The following is a 14580-nucleotide window of genomic DNA, read 5'->3' on the forward strand; positions in this document are numbered from 1 at the left end:
AAAGATAATATTTTTCTTTTTTTTCCCCATTAAATAAAGTCAGGGGTTCAGTAATATTATTACTAAATGACATGCTATATTTTTATTAGATGTTTATTATATAAAGGGATCGTTTTGCGACCTAATTGTAAAAAGTCACATTTTTTTCCGCTTTTCACCCAATTTTTGGGCAATTTTCCCCATTAAATAAAGTCATTGGTTCTATAGTCCATCCATCCATTTTCTACCGCTTGTCTCTCTCGCAGTCACGGGCGGGGGCGGGGGTAGCTGGAACCTATGCCAGCTGCTATTACTATTTTTGTTTTATAAAAATGTTTTTTCTTCACTTTAAAAATACATGATGTATATGGTCAGATTTTAAATTGGAAAAATTCTATGCATGGAAAGTGAAAAAAAAATATATACACTACCGTTCAAAAGTTTGGGGTCACCCAAACAATTTTGTGGAATAGCCTTCATTTCTAAGAACAAGAATAGACTGTCGAGTTTCTGATGAAAGTTCTCTTTTTCTGGCCATTTTGAGCGTTTAATTGACCCCACAAATGTGATGCTCCAGAAACTCAATCTGCTCAAAGGAAGGTCAGTTTTGTAGCTTCTGTAACGAGCTAAACTGTTTTCAGATGTGTGAACATGATTGCACAAGGGTTTTCTAATCATCAATTAGCCTTCTGAGCCAATGAGCAAACACATTGTACCATTAGAACACTGGAGTGATAGTTGCTGGAAATGGGCCTCTATACACCTATGTAGATATTGCACCAAAAACCAGACATTTGCAGCTAGAATAGTCATTTACCACATTAGCAATGTATAGAGTGTATTTCTTTAAAGTTAAGACTAGTTTAAAGTTATCTTTATTGAAAAGTACAGTGCTTTTCCTTCAAAAATAAGGACATTTCAATGTGACCCCAAACTTTTGAACGGTAGTGTATATTGTAATTTAGTATGACATCTATGAGAGGGTCTATTTTGACCTACTTTTCACTACATTTTTGTCAATATTCCCTATTAAATAAAGTCAGGTCCTAGTATTAATATACCGGTAATTATTTTTGTTTTACTTTTAAAAAAAAAGGGAAAAAAAGCAATGTATATGGGTTTGAATTTGAAAAGATTCTATGCATAAAAAGTCCAAACAATATTTTTATATCACAGTTTTGTAGGACATTTATGAGAGAGCCCGTTTTGGGACGTACATGGTAAAAAGCGTAAGTTTATTTGAATAACCACCAGAAACAAAAATGCATCAGAATAAATGTTCTTAGGCACTGACCTTGTCAAGCGGTTAATCACATTATATTTACATGTTTTTTTATTAATTCTAAAGTGAAATCAATATTTATTAGCCTTCTAATGAGATGAACCATTTTGGGACCTAAGGGTAAAAAGTGTTAATTGATGTATGATGTATGAAATGGGTTCAATGGTTAAAAAGCTTCTCGCTGTTTCCTCCTACGCCATCTTTGTTTGTTTTTAAAAAGCAAAACATGCAAGTATAAGGCTCGTGCCGCTGTGCTTTTCAGGTGTCGGAGCAGTGGGAGACCCCGCAGGGCCTGAGCAGCCCCGCTCAGACCGGCCTGTCAGCCCCTGTAATTTCCAACAGCGCCCCCTACCCCAAGCAGCACCAACACCACCTCCTCCACAGACCCTCAGTGCCTTCGGACTCTGCCTCTGAGGCTCTGTCCAAGCAAGCAGACCTTTTTGGCGTGTATGAGAAGTCCAGGGCGTTGTATGAGAGTAGGTACCTGAGGTGGATCACTAACATTATGACTACACTAATATTAATAATGATAATAATAATAATAGAAACTGTTTTTTAATGGCGGTATGCCACAGTCAGTCATGTTTCATGCAAGACTTGTGTAGGAATTAGACGAGAACGGCAACAACGTTGTCGACGCCATTGTTGAATGTTCAAGATCGGCGTCGACAACCTGCGGTTCTGGAGCATAAACTTTAACACTTTTCAACTCTAAATCTGATAATTACAGAGCAATAACTAAATGTGCATTTGCCCGTCTCGGGTAAACTTGTTTTCATTTTTGTACAAGTCTCCTTAGCAGAAGATGACTCATTTATACAACAGAGCTGAAAGTAACAGGAGCGAGTTTTTAGCACTTTGCCTGTTACATTGAGTCGACAAAAACTTTATTTTAAGAAAATTAATAAAGAGGATAACAGGACTGAGTGAAAACAAAGCGATACGACTGAAGTGTGAATTTTAACTTAATTGTTGTTGTTTTTTCAAGAAATAAACTTCATTATATTTGGGATTAGCAGTAAAAAAAACAAAAAAAACGTAGTTTTCAAATAGGTAAAACCATCATTTAAAGTGCAATTCAAACCAACCGTTGTCGTCGGTTTGTCTGTCAATTAGGTAGTTAGTGAGTCAAATAACACAAAAAGTTATGGGTGGTAATTGTTTTTTCCGACGACACCTATTGACCACAATAATTCAGTAAATAAAGCTCATGACACAGAAAGTTGAATGATGCGGACACATTTGTTTCTAAATATTTTCTAATACACTTCTGGCTTGGAGACCTTGTACGTGTAAGCAATATTCAATTATAATTATTTGATACTTGTTTATATTGACAAATATAATTTTCAATTAAAGACATTTATTACGTATTTCAAGATTGTGTGCTATTATGTGCTGCTAGCTCTTAGTACCATATAGCATGCCATGTTTTTGTATTTGACTCAAAAAGTTGTCGACAGATTTTAATGAAACTGACGAAATGTTCGAAATGGTATAAGGAACAAGTGATTAGATTTTGGAACTGATTTAGATTATTTCTACTACTTTATCTTACTAGGGTTGTCAAAAAAGTATATATTTTTAAATTAATCTTGATTCATATTTGTAACGATTCTTAATCGATTAAAAACAAATCCAAAATTGATTAAAAATAAATATATATATATTTTTTGAAATCTTTCCTGTCCAGCTACTTTGACAAATCATATTGATGCTGTACAGTAGATGTCCATACAGTATCTGCTGTACATATTTACTTTAGAAAATAAGTGTGGGATACTTCATTTGTTGCCTTATTTGTATTTGACTTTATTAAATGTTTATTAATGTTTTATTAAACAAAACCAGTTTATCTATGTTATGGAAGAATGTAGTTAAACATAGACTGGAATCCAATGTTATTTTAAAAAGTATTGATTTTGAATCGAATCGTTACCCCCAATTATCAAATCATTTGGTGCCCAAAGATTCATAGTCCTGACGTTTATGTTACAGTTTTAAACATCTCTGTGTGTATGCTAGCGGCCCTGCCTCCACCCACAGAGATAGTAAAAAACTGACAAGAGGCTTCACTCCGTTTCTTTCATTCCGCTAAAGATGGCTCAACAAATGATAAGCAGATTTTGATGAAACTTTCAGGAAATGTCAGAAAGGGAATAAGGAGCAGGTGATTTTCGGGCTGATCCGGATCACCTCTGGATTCAGATTTTTTTACTAGAGGTAGGGCCTGGAAAGAAGTATATATTTTAATGCATTTCCTAGGGACATGATTCGGCGGAATGGTCCATATTTATTTCAAAGTTGGTGTACACTTTTTTTAACTTTCACAAATATTGTATGTGTGGTGTTTTGTAGGCGGGGGACATGATATTGGTCTACTTTGTGTTTTTATGCACTAATGTATTGTATCGCATGGTAAAAATCCACTAGGATCCCTTGAAGTTGTTTTGTAACATGGCTGTCTTGTTGTTGATGCGGTGAGATTTACTTCAAAAGGGGACAAGGTGGCGTTGCGCTGCAAAAAGCATGATATGGTCTGTCGTCATGACAACTTGGTTTCTCATCGCGCATCAGCGTGAATATGCCACTTTTATCACACGCTGTAAGCACTTCCTGACTTTTATGGATGATTCACAGCGATGTTATCGCTGAGCCAAGTTCCCTGCCGCCTCATCATCAATATTTCTTGTTTATGGAGCACTTCTTCGTCTTTTTTTTTTTTGTCTTGCCAGAACAAGCAGGCCCTCCGAGGACAACCTTCCCCGCCGACTCCTCCTCAGCCTCAGGTAGGCGTCCTAGCGCTGACAACAAACTGCGGCTCTCCAGCTTCTATTAGCATTACGTGTTACATTCATGTCCGTCCCACAGGGAGCGAGTACCAGGACATGGAGGTCCACCTGCGTAGACAGAAGTCCGGGTTCGGGTTCAGGGTCCTGGGCGGGGAAGAGCCGGGGCAGCCTGTGAGTCCGGAGACACGTGAGAAGGCTCGTATGGCAATGGAACTTTAGCGTTGTGTCCACTCTAACACACTCACTCTTGACCTTTGACCTCCACCGACTGATGCTTTGTCTGCATTATGAATGTACATAAAAACTTCAATGATTAGATTTGTAATCCTCCTCCTAATATTACAAACTATTCAAACAATATTACAGTATATGATCAGAAAAATATGAAAATATGTGTGAATTTTAAATCACAGTCAAGATATTCATTGATTAAATTATTAATTTTCACAAAAACATATTGTTGCCTATAATGTAAAAATATATAAAATAATATACATATAAAAGTATATATATTTGCTATTGTCATTTATTTCATATTATATGGGATAATATACAGTATACACTAGTATTATAAGTATAGTAAAAGAAACAACATAAATATCAGGCTTGACAGGTTATTTGATAATAGACAAGAGATAAATTCAATTATTAAATCAAATTGAATCGTAATTCGATTAGTGTTATCTTTACTACAATTTGACGCCACTTTGACACACTGCTTGCGTCTTCAGTACTTTCTGTGTGTTAACTTTTTTTTTAATTTTTTTTTTTTACAGCAGATATTAATCGGCGCCATCATCGAGAAGAGCCCGGCGGACCTGGACGGACGACTGCGACCCGGCGACGAGCTCCTCTTTGTGGACGGCATTCCCGTGGTGGGGAAGCCGCATCGCTACGTCATCGACCTGATGCACGGAGCGGCGCGGAGCGGCCAGGTCAATCTGGTCATTAGGAGGAGGGTCCAGGCCACGGGTAACTTATTTGTAGTATTATGATTAGTAGTATCTCAAGTATTTGTTGCCTGATGATGCAGTATTACATCAGCTCTTTACCTCCACTTACAGGCGACTCCTGCCAGGAGAACGGTCGCCATTCGGGTTCGGTGTCCACGCAGCACAGTTCGCCGCGTAGCGACCTCACGTACGCCAACAGCACCGGGACCATGCAGGCAGGGGTAGCTTCCGACGCAAATGCGCAACCTAGCGACGTCCTCATCCAGCGGAAGGAGAGCGAAGGCTTCGGCTTCGTCATCATCAGCTCACTCAACCGGCCCGAGGCGCCTGCCGCTAACCGTAAGACAAGCGAAGCCGGCATCTGGCGTGTTGTCACGTCAACAGATCTGTGTGTCCCGACAGCGGTGCCACACAAGATTGGACGCATCATTGAGGGAAGCCCGGCCGACCGCTGCGGGAAGCTAAAAGTGGGAGATCGTATCCTGGCGGTCAACAGTCAGTCCATAGTCAGCATGCCGCACGGAGACATTGTCAAGCTGATCAAGGATGCCGGACTCAGCGTCACCTTGAGGATCATTCCACAGGAAGGTAAGATTATTGTTGATTTGTCATATTTCTGTTCCAATGGTTACTCATTTAATATTCCTGTTTTTCTCAGTTTGGCTTTGATGTTTTTTGTGCCTTTTTCCATGCATGATTTTCTTCAAGCTTCTGATTGGCTAAAAACAATATTTGAGCAGATTTAAAGGAAAACGGCACTTTTTTTGCACATCATCCGAATCCCTATGTGAGACAAGAACACACTTCTTTCCCTTTTGTGCACATTCTCAATAGGGAAAGACTGCTAGTAAGAGGCGGTTAACAATGCAGGTAATGGTATAAATCTGTTCCGCCAATATAGCGCTCTAAAAAAAAAAAACATCCAAAAACTGCCAACAATGTTTAATTTACATAATGTGATCTGCATATTAACCAAACTGTGGCGACATTGTTATTGGAAGAGCTAACACTGAGGAACTACTTTTCTGGCGTTGTGACACGTCGCCTTGTTCACACTGCTCTGCCAACCACTACCAAGCAGCAAGCTACTAGCTAGCTTGGACTGCTAATAACGTTTATTATTTTAGGTGCGTTTTGTTGTGGCACCAAGCCGAAAAGTTGGTCAACTTTGAAAATCCACACACTACCAACTTGATACTATATGCTTCTCAACAAATAAGCATTTTTTATCCGAGGAGTGAGGATTGTTTTGAATTTAGCAGCTGAAGGAGAACACAAGTGCTGAAAGATACAACCATCCTATCAGTCGACATCCCAGTGAGAGCAGACCTTATAAGTCACTGTTTAATTTTCATGTTTGAAACTTTTAGTGCTACATGATAACGCACCAAGGCTCTCATGAAGTAATGGTGGCAAACACAGAAACTTTGCTCTATGTTGATGTTGTTGACAGAAGTAGTATTCATAGCTATAAGCTTTGTGAATCAATGCGCCCGTGAAATAAGTTATTTTAATGCCTAATATGACCACAATACTGTAAGTATTACGTGTTATAATGAATGTGCCATTGCATTCATACTCACGTCATGTTTGTAAAACAGTGTTAGAGGTTTTGAGATAGTTTTTATCTGCATTGTTAGCCGCCTTTAGCTAGCAGTTTTTCACTATTTAGAGTGGACAATAATTGGAACGACCTGTGTTCTTGTCTCACATAAGGATTGTGGATGAAGGGCAAAATTCCCCAAAAATTGAAGTTCCCTTTTAAGGGTAATTTTTCAGTACAGTTTTTTTTTCCTTCTTTTTCCACTTTAATTTGCTTCATTCCCAGAGGTCATCAACCCTCCTTCAGCTCCCACTTCTGAGAAGCAGAGCCCCTTGACACAGCAGCACAGCCCCAAGACGCAGCAGCCCGGCGGCAGTGGCGGCACCCTACAGCCCGGCCCGGGTGTCCAGACTCCAGAGTCCAATGCCAAGCCCCACCAGAGTCCCGTCACCAAGCTGCCCGTCCCCCCGCCTCAGACCACCTATGCCCACGAGGGCAGGTAGGACCCTCAAGGCCAATCTTGCTGTCACGTAACAACAATTTCTTCCCCCAATATTTGATGACACGGTCGTTTATCGCCATGGTTACCAGCCTCTGTACTTTCCCATCATTCATTTTGCCTCTTCTCAGTTACAGGTCAGAGGTCAAAGCCAGGCAGGACGTCAAACCGGACATCCGACAGCCGCCCTTCACCGACTACCGCCAGCCGCCAGTGGACTACCGGCACCCCCCAGTGGCCGACTACCGAGCGCCGCCCACGTTGGACTACAGGCACCCGCCGCTCTTGGACTATCGGCCACAGTTTGCCGTCCCGGACTACAGGATGCCGCCGGTTCAAGTAAGAGTGTTTTAACAGGTGCGGTCCTGGGGGCCATTTTGTCTAGTTTGTTATTGACCTGCTTGGTCCTGCTTGCAGCTCTCCCAAGACTTTGACTTCTTCACGGTGGAGCTGGACAAGAGCGTCAAAGGCTTCGGGTTTAGCATCCGAGGAGGCCGGGAGTACAAGATGGACCTTTTTGTCCTCAGATTGGCCGAGGACGGGCCGGCGGTCCGCAACGGGAGAATGAGGGTAGGTCGCCATCGTCCTCTGGCGGTGCATCGAGGTGACAAGTTACTCCACAGATTGAAGGTATCCATTAAATCCGTTGAAAAGATGTTTCTGATCTCCCCATATTACGAAGACTCGCACTAAAAGTAAAATATTGTACAAACTACAACGACATGACCGTAGTGCATGAGAAAAAAGCCCATTTGTATACGTTGTGGTCGACTACCAGCTACTATTTGTTGTTATGTTTGAACTTTCCCTGCAGCCAGGAATTCCTCAGCAAAAATGACCATGATATACTGCCTAATTGGATTTCAACGCCAAATCGTTATTATTAGAATAATAATACCAGGGGTAGAAAAAAAAGTACAGCCATTCCTCATCTGTCACTGTTAATTGGTTCGAAACCCGACTGGATTTTTTCTTCATAAATTTTATATTTTTATAATTAGAGCATTAAAAATCTGTTTACAACCTTTTAAATGTGTTTTTAACATTAGAGAAGCCTTCTAGACCTGAAATAATATCCCCATAATCACCTTTACACTCTTTTTTTAGCCTATATAATAGATGTAATAATCGAAACGAAGACATATTGTACAATAATACTGACACACACACACAGTTTTATGATGAAAATTATGATGTGCTGTGCAATACAGTACATTACCTTTTGTTATTAGAAGTTTAGTTAGCCATTTTAATGATTAACTGCTTTATTTACAAAAAGTATATTTAATGTACTTAAAAATGCATATTTTTAACACAATAGGCCAGGGGTGTCCAAACTAGGGCTTGCTGACATCTTCAATTTGACCCGCTAGACCAGGGGTGCCCAAACTACGGCGGATCCGGCCCGCGGGAGGTCCTAAGTTTAAAATATATATATATATATATATATATATATTTATTTTTATTTTTTAAAATCTGTCCTGTCTAATTCATTTTCTACCACTTGTTACTCTCGGTGTCTCCTAGCCGCTCATGCAAATCATATTGTCTAAAAAGGCCTTTTTCCATCAATAACGTCACATCAAGTGCGCACTCTTTCAGTCAATTAGTGCGCGAGGAATATATGTATATTTATATATACACATCCCGGCCCCCGACCAAATTGTTTAAACCCAATGCGGCCCCGAGTCAAAAAGTTTGGGGACCCCTGCGCTAGACGTTGTGAGTTTTAATAAGGAATCTTACCAGAAGGAAGATTGCTATTCATTTTAATAGACTGGTAATTTTGATATTGTCACTCTAATGCGAACAATTCAGTCGAATGACCTTTTAATTATGCTCTGAAGGGACTGAGTTGCAGCCTTCACTTATATTACTCAATGCTTTATTACTTCCCTGGTCATTGTGCAAAAATAAATCCAACCAACACAAAATTTCAGCACACATGGCCACACATAACATAACCTGCTCACCGAACTATGTGGATATTATAATAAAACTGTCAATCCACCATAAAGAATTGAAAATTACACCCATTTCAATCCATAACAAAGCAAGTTGGGGAAACATGCTAAACACTCTCCACACTTATCCCCTTTGATACATTTTTTACGCATTTTGGCTGCTTGATTTTTCTGATTTATTTCAAACCTTTAAGGAGGTCGTCACGAAAAGAAACAAGGTAGGAATCGAACTTTCACACACTCTCAATATCCAATTATATTCATTATTAATTATATATCCATTATAGCAGGGGTCACCAACACGGTGCCCGCGGGCACCAGGTAGCCCGTAAGGACCAGATGAGTCGCCCGCTGGCCTGTTCTAAAAATAGCTCGAATAGCAGCACTTACCAGTGAGCTGGCATTTACAGAGAAAAAAAGTGCTGCACTTTCCCTCTGTGCAGACGGTGCTGAAAGACAATGCTTCTGCATCTGAGGCTTTTGACAAAGTTGCAGAAAAGTACTCTCAGGTCATAAACAGAGTTGGGCAAGAGTTTGAGATACAGGTTTTGTGACCTGGATCAGCTTGAGCCATGTGTGTCGTTCATTTCTAATCCTTTCATGAACGTGGACATATCATGCATTGCTGAGCAGTTAAGTGCAACATTCAGCCTGGATGCTGAACAGGTGGAGATTGAAATTGTAACACTGCAAAATGACCTCCACCTCAAAGCCCACCAGGCTGCACCAAACTTTTGGTGCCTTGTTGACACAGAAAAGTAAAGTGGTGTATGCGCAGCAGCTATGAAGGTTGCAAGCCTGTTTGCTTCAACTTATCTTTGTGAGTCAGCCTTTTCTGACATGAACTTCATCAAGAACAAACACAGAACACGCCTCACTGATGCACATCTGCAAGACTCACTCAGAGTTGCAGTGTCAAGTTACACACCAGAGTACAACACACTAGTTAACAGAATGCAATGCCAGGCTTCCCACTAACTGACAAAGAAACAGATTTGGTGTCCAGTTCAAAGTGTGACATGATTTATTTAAAAATTTGAGAGTTGACTTTTGTATTAACATGAGTTATTATTTGTACAAAGATGGTGCAAAGTAATTCATGATTTGTTAAAAAAAATTTAGTGGCTAGCTAGTTAAAATGGGATATTGTGATTTCACAAGACTGTCTTAGAAGTGATCATTTCAAAATGTTCAATTTGAAAAATGTGCACTTAGAGAAAATATAAAAATAAAGTGTTGTATATTGATATTTATCTGTTTCTATATATATTTATTGTGAGAAATCATTAAGATGATCAGTGTTTCCACAAAGATAAATATCATTAATTATTAATAATAACATAGAGTTAAGTGTAAATTGAGCAAATTGGCTATTTCTGGCAATTTATTTAAGTGTGTATCAAACTGGTAGCCCTTCGCATTAATCAGTACCCAAGAAGTAGCTCTTGGTTTCAAAAAGGTTGGTGACCCCTGCATTATAGTAATATAATATGTACACACATATATATGTATAGGTTATACATATATATTTACTTTACATGCAGTCTTTCGGCCCTCGACCAAAGTTTTTTAGCCCAATGCAACCCCCAAGTCAAAAAGTTTGGACACCCCTGCAATAGGCCGTCGTCAAACGCAAAACAGCAAAGAACCATGATATGATTTATTCATAAATATATTTTTGAAAAACCGTGACAAAATAAAGCTGAAAAATTAGAAGAAAAAAAAATACAAATAATAATTTTTACAAAACAATAATGATGATCAGATAAAATGATGATACAACAAAACAAAATGGGTAAAAACAAACTGTGTAAATTTGAGAGTTCCAGGTTCAATTCCCGCTTCGCTATCGTAATTACAGCCATTGTGTCCTTGGGCAAGACACAATGGCTGTAACACTGCTCCCAGTGTCACCCACACTGGTTTAAATGTACCTTAAAGACGTAGATGATGAGTTTCACTATGTAAAGCTTTGAGTAACGAGAGAAAAAGCGCTATATAAATATAATTAACTTCACTTTACAACGTGCAGTTATATTAAAAAGATGTCTGCACCAGATTTAGCACAATGCCAATTTCCATTTCTAGTCCTTTTAAAGGGGAACTACACTTTTGGGGAATGTTGTCTATTATTCACAATCCTTATATAAGACAAGAACACACAAATGTTTTCTTTTTTTTAAATGCATTCTAACCAATAAATAAATGCGATCAAAAGTCTGCTTACAGTGGAGCCTATGGTAGCCGCTTTATTCTTCCTATAAAGTGCTTAAAAAAACATCCAAACACCTCCATTAAGGTTTTATATACATGATGTAAGTATCTATGTAATGTAGTTATGGGCACATTTATAAGCAGATGTAATTGACATATTTTTATCATATTAAGCATACAGCGGTGCATTAATTTCAAAAACGCATCACAACATTGGCCTTTTTCTTCAACAACATCACTAATTATTAGTCACTGCAGACTTCATGACAGCCAACAAACACAACACCAAAACATCGTTTACTGTACAATGTCTGCTCTCACTAGGATGCCGACTGTTAGGATGTTCATCTTTTCCTGTTTAGATGAAGAATGACTCATAATCCTTGCGAAGAAAATGGGGGGTGGAACCAAGCGTCTTTTCTTGTTTTTCTCGCCATTTCCAAAGTTGGCAAATTTGTCGGATTTTGTCCTCATCATTTTACTATCCAGGTGAGAGACATGATTTATGATCCACAGTAAACTTCCCCGAGCTTCGAGGCGACAAAGCAGCTCACCAGTCAATGATGTCAATATAGCTGCAACAAGCTTTTTGCTCTCTGCGACAATGTGCCGCTAAAGATCATTCTTCTGCGTTAGCGCTTATAATAACAATATCACTAATATTTGGCTAATATTCAGGTGACGAAATGTAAACGGAGTATTGTTGGCGCTTTTTGGATGTTTTTTTAGAGGGATATATGTGCGGAAAAGAGGAGCTCCCATTGGCTCCATTGTAAGCTGACTTTTATTTACGTTTATTTACGATTAAGAATGCCTTAAAAAAATACATCCGTGGTCATGTCTCTCATAATGATTGTAAATGATGGGCAAAATTCCAAAAAAAACCATGTAGTTCCCCTTTAAGACACATTTAATATCCACAATTAAAATGGCACAACATAACATGACATAACTTGAATGGAACTCATAAAATCTTATTTAACACAGTTCAGATGTGAAATATCAGATGAGCGCAATGTTGATGTGAAATCATATTGACGTGAACTCTTTTTTTCAGCTGCATTAATAAACACAGACAGGAAGTTGTTAAAAGAATTAATCATCATTGTTCCCTTACTGACTGCTTACCTCACAATGAGCCCCATAATTACCCACAAAATAAATGTTGCCTCTCTCATTTCCAAAATCCCCCTTTCTGTCTTCGCTTGGCTTCCAGGTCGGAGACCAGATCATTGAGATCAACGGCGAGACCACCAGAGACATGACGCACGGCCGCGCCATCGAGCTGATCAAGTCCGGGGGCCGGCGGGTGCGTCTCCTCCTGAAGAGGGGCACGGGCCAGGTGCCAGAGTACGGTGAGTCCCTGCTCGCGTCCTCCATGTCTTCATCTAACATCACCTTGACAACATGGACAACGTGTCTCTAATCCCCCTGAGGTCCACTAACACGGGTTCTATCTGCTGTCCGTTGCAGTGAGGTGTCACTAATTGATTGCTCTAGGTTGTTACTTCCCCTTCTTTAGGAATGGTTTCGTCCAGTCACTCCATGTGCATGAAAAGTGACACGCATGGCGCCCCCTATTTCGTCCTAATGGGCCACGCTAAGGACACGGTTTGTGACCACGCCGACGTTCTTCTCTTCTCCGCGTAACCCCGCCCCCTGACTGACGCTCACTGTGGTGTGCTTGATTTGTGTGCTGTGAGACCTATTTCTAATGGTGTGACGCTCTCAAGGCAAGCAGAATATTAGAAGCGGCTCTCAGTGTGACGCCAGCGTCGTCCTGCGCTCATTTGCATAACGAAAAGTTATGCAAATCACCTGCGCTGATTGTTAATGTGGCTTTGTTACGTTGGCGTGCTAATGCTGCATCATATTTGTTGTGCGTATGCATGCAGAGGAGTTGTTTTCAATACTACACCATGGACAAAAGTATTGAGACACGCCTTTTACCATCAAGTCACCAATTGAGGGATCTTAGAATCTCCATACTTTGTCTTATCAAGACTTTTTGGATGATATATTGTCGTGCCGGGACGCTTTATGGCGGGTTGGGAGGTTTATCGTTCCCCCTGAACCTTAAAAGTGCCAATGAAGCAACCCAAAAAATTTAAGAAAATTTGATTTTGCAACATGTCCAGACTTGTCAGTTGCATGATATAAATGATATGAGTTTTGCCAACGATAGAGATTTAAATACTATTGTCATAATGCATGTTGATGACACATTCTAACTGTCTACTGCAAATTTTACTGCAACGAACCTGATGTGACGTTCTCACTAACGTGCCTCCACAGTGCAAAGACACCTTTAAAGGCCTACTGAAATGAATTTTTTTAAACGGGGATAGCAGATCCATTCTATGTGTCATACTTGATCATTTCGCGATATTGCCATATTTTTGCTGAAAGGATTTAGTAGAGAACATCGAAGATAAAGTTCGCTACTTTTGGTCGATGATAAAAAAAGCCTTGCCTGTACCGGAAGTAGCGTGACGTCACAGGTTGAAAGGCTCCTCACATTTCCCCATTGTTTACACCAGCAGCAAGAGCGATTCGGACCGAGAAAGCGACGATTACCCCATTAATTTGAGCCAGGATGAAAGATTCGTGGATAAGGAACGTGAGAGTGAAGGACTAGAGTGCAGTGCAGGACGCATCTTTTTTCGCTCTGACCGTAACTTAGGTACAAGCTGGCTCATTGGATTCCACACTCTCTCCTTTTTCTATTGTGGATCACGGATTTGTATTTTAAACCACCTCGGATACTATATCCTCTTGAAAATGAGAGTCGAGAACGCGCAATGGACATTCACAGTGACTTTTATCTCCACGACAATACATCGGCGAAGCACTTTAGCTACGGAGCTAACGTGATAGCATCGTGCTTAAATGCAGATAGAAACAAAAGACATAAACCCCTGACTGGAAGGATAGACAAAAAGTCAACAATACTATTAAACCATGGACCTGTAACTACACGGTTAATGCTTTCCAGCTTGGAGAAGCTTAACAATGCTGTTGCTAACGACGCCATTGAAGCTAAATTAGCAACGGGACCTCACAGAGCTATGATAAAAACATTAGCGCTCCACCTACGCCAGCCAGCCCTCATCTGCTCATCAACACCCGTGCTCACCTGCGTTCCAGCGATCGACGGAAGGACGAAGGACTTCACCCGATCATCCGTGCGGTCGGCGGCTAGCGTTGGAGAGCGCGTCTGCTATCCAGGTCAAAGTCCTCCTGGTTGTGTTGCTGCAGCCAGCCGCTAATACACCGATCCCACCTACAACTTTCTTCTTTGCAGTCTCCATTGTTCATTAAACAAATTGCAAAAGATTCACTAACACAGATGTC

At 40.1% G+C, this 14580-nt stretch overlaps 1 protein-coding gene across 14 annotated transcripts in view; it reads left to right on the plus strand.

The window, feature by feature from the left end:
* magi2a (membrane associated guanylate kinase, WW and PDZ domain containing 2a) overlaps positions 1-14580 on the plus strand; it is a 279647-nt gene that overhangs the window by 260902 nt on the left and 4165 nt on the right. For 3 of the 14 annotated variants that reach the window (XM_062064740.1, XM_062064738.1, XM_062064739.1), the window contains exons 12-22: positions 1524-1737; positions 3997-4050; positions 4133-4248; positions 4830-5025; positions 5118-5345; positions 5391-5594; positions 6835-7048; positions 7180-7387; positions 7466-7618; positions 12443-12581; positions 12749-12837. In XM_062064740.1, coding sequence (XP_061920724.1) covers positions 1524-1737; positions 3997-4050; positions 4133-4248; positions 4830-5025; positions 5118-5345; positions 5391-5594; positions 6835-7048; positions 7180-7387; positions 7466-7618; positions 12443-12581; positions 12749-12837 — 1815 coding nt within the window. Of the gene's footprint in view, positions 1-1523; positions 1738-3996; positions 4051-4132; positions 4249-4829; positions 5026-5117; positions 5346-5390; positions 5595-6834; positions 7049-7179; positions 7388-7465; positions 7619-12442; positions 12582-12726; positions 12838-14580 lie in introns of all 14 variants that reach the window. The other 11 variants (XM_062064741.1, XM_062064742.1, XM_062064744.1 and 8 more) reach the window with 10 other exon arrangements.

Source organism: Entelurus aequoreus, linkage group LG12 (assembly GCF_033978785.1).
Source record: "Entelurus aequoreus isolate RoL-2023_Sb linkage group LG12, RoL_Eaeq_v1.1, whole genome shotgun sequence".
Taxonomy (NCBI): Eukaryota; Metazoa; Chordata; class Actinopteri; order Syngnathiformes; family Syngnathidae; genus Entelurus; species Entelurus aequoreus.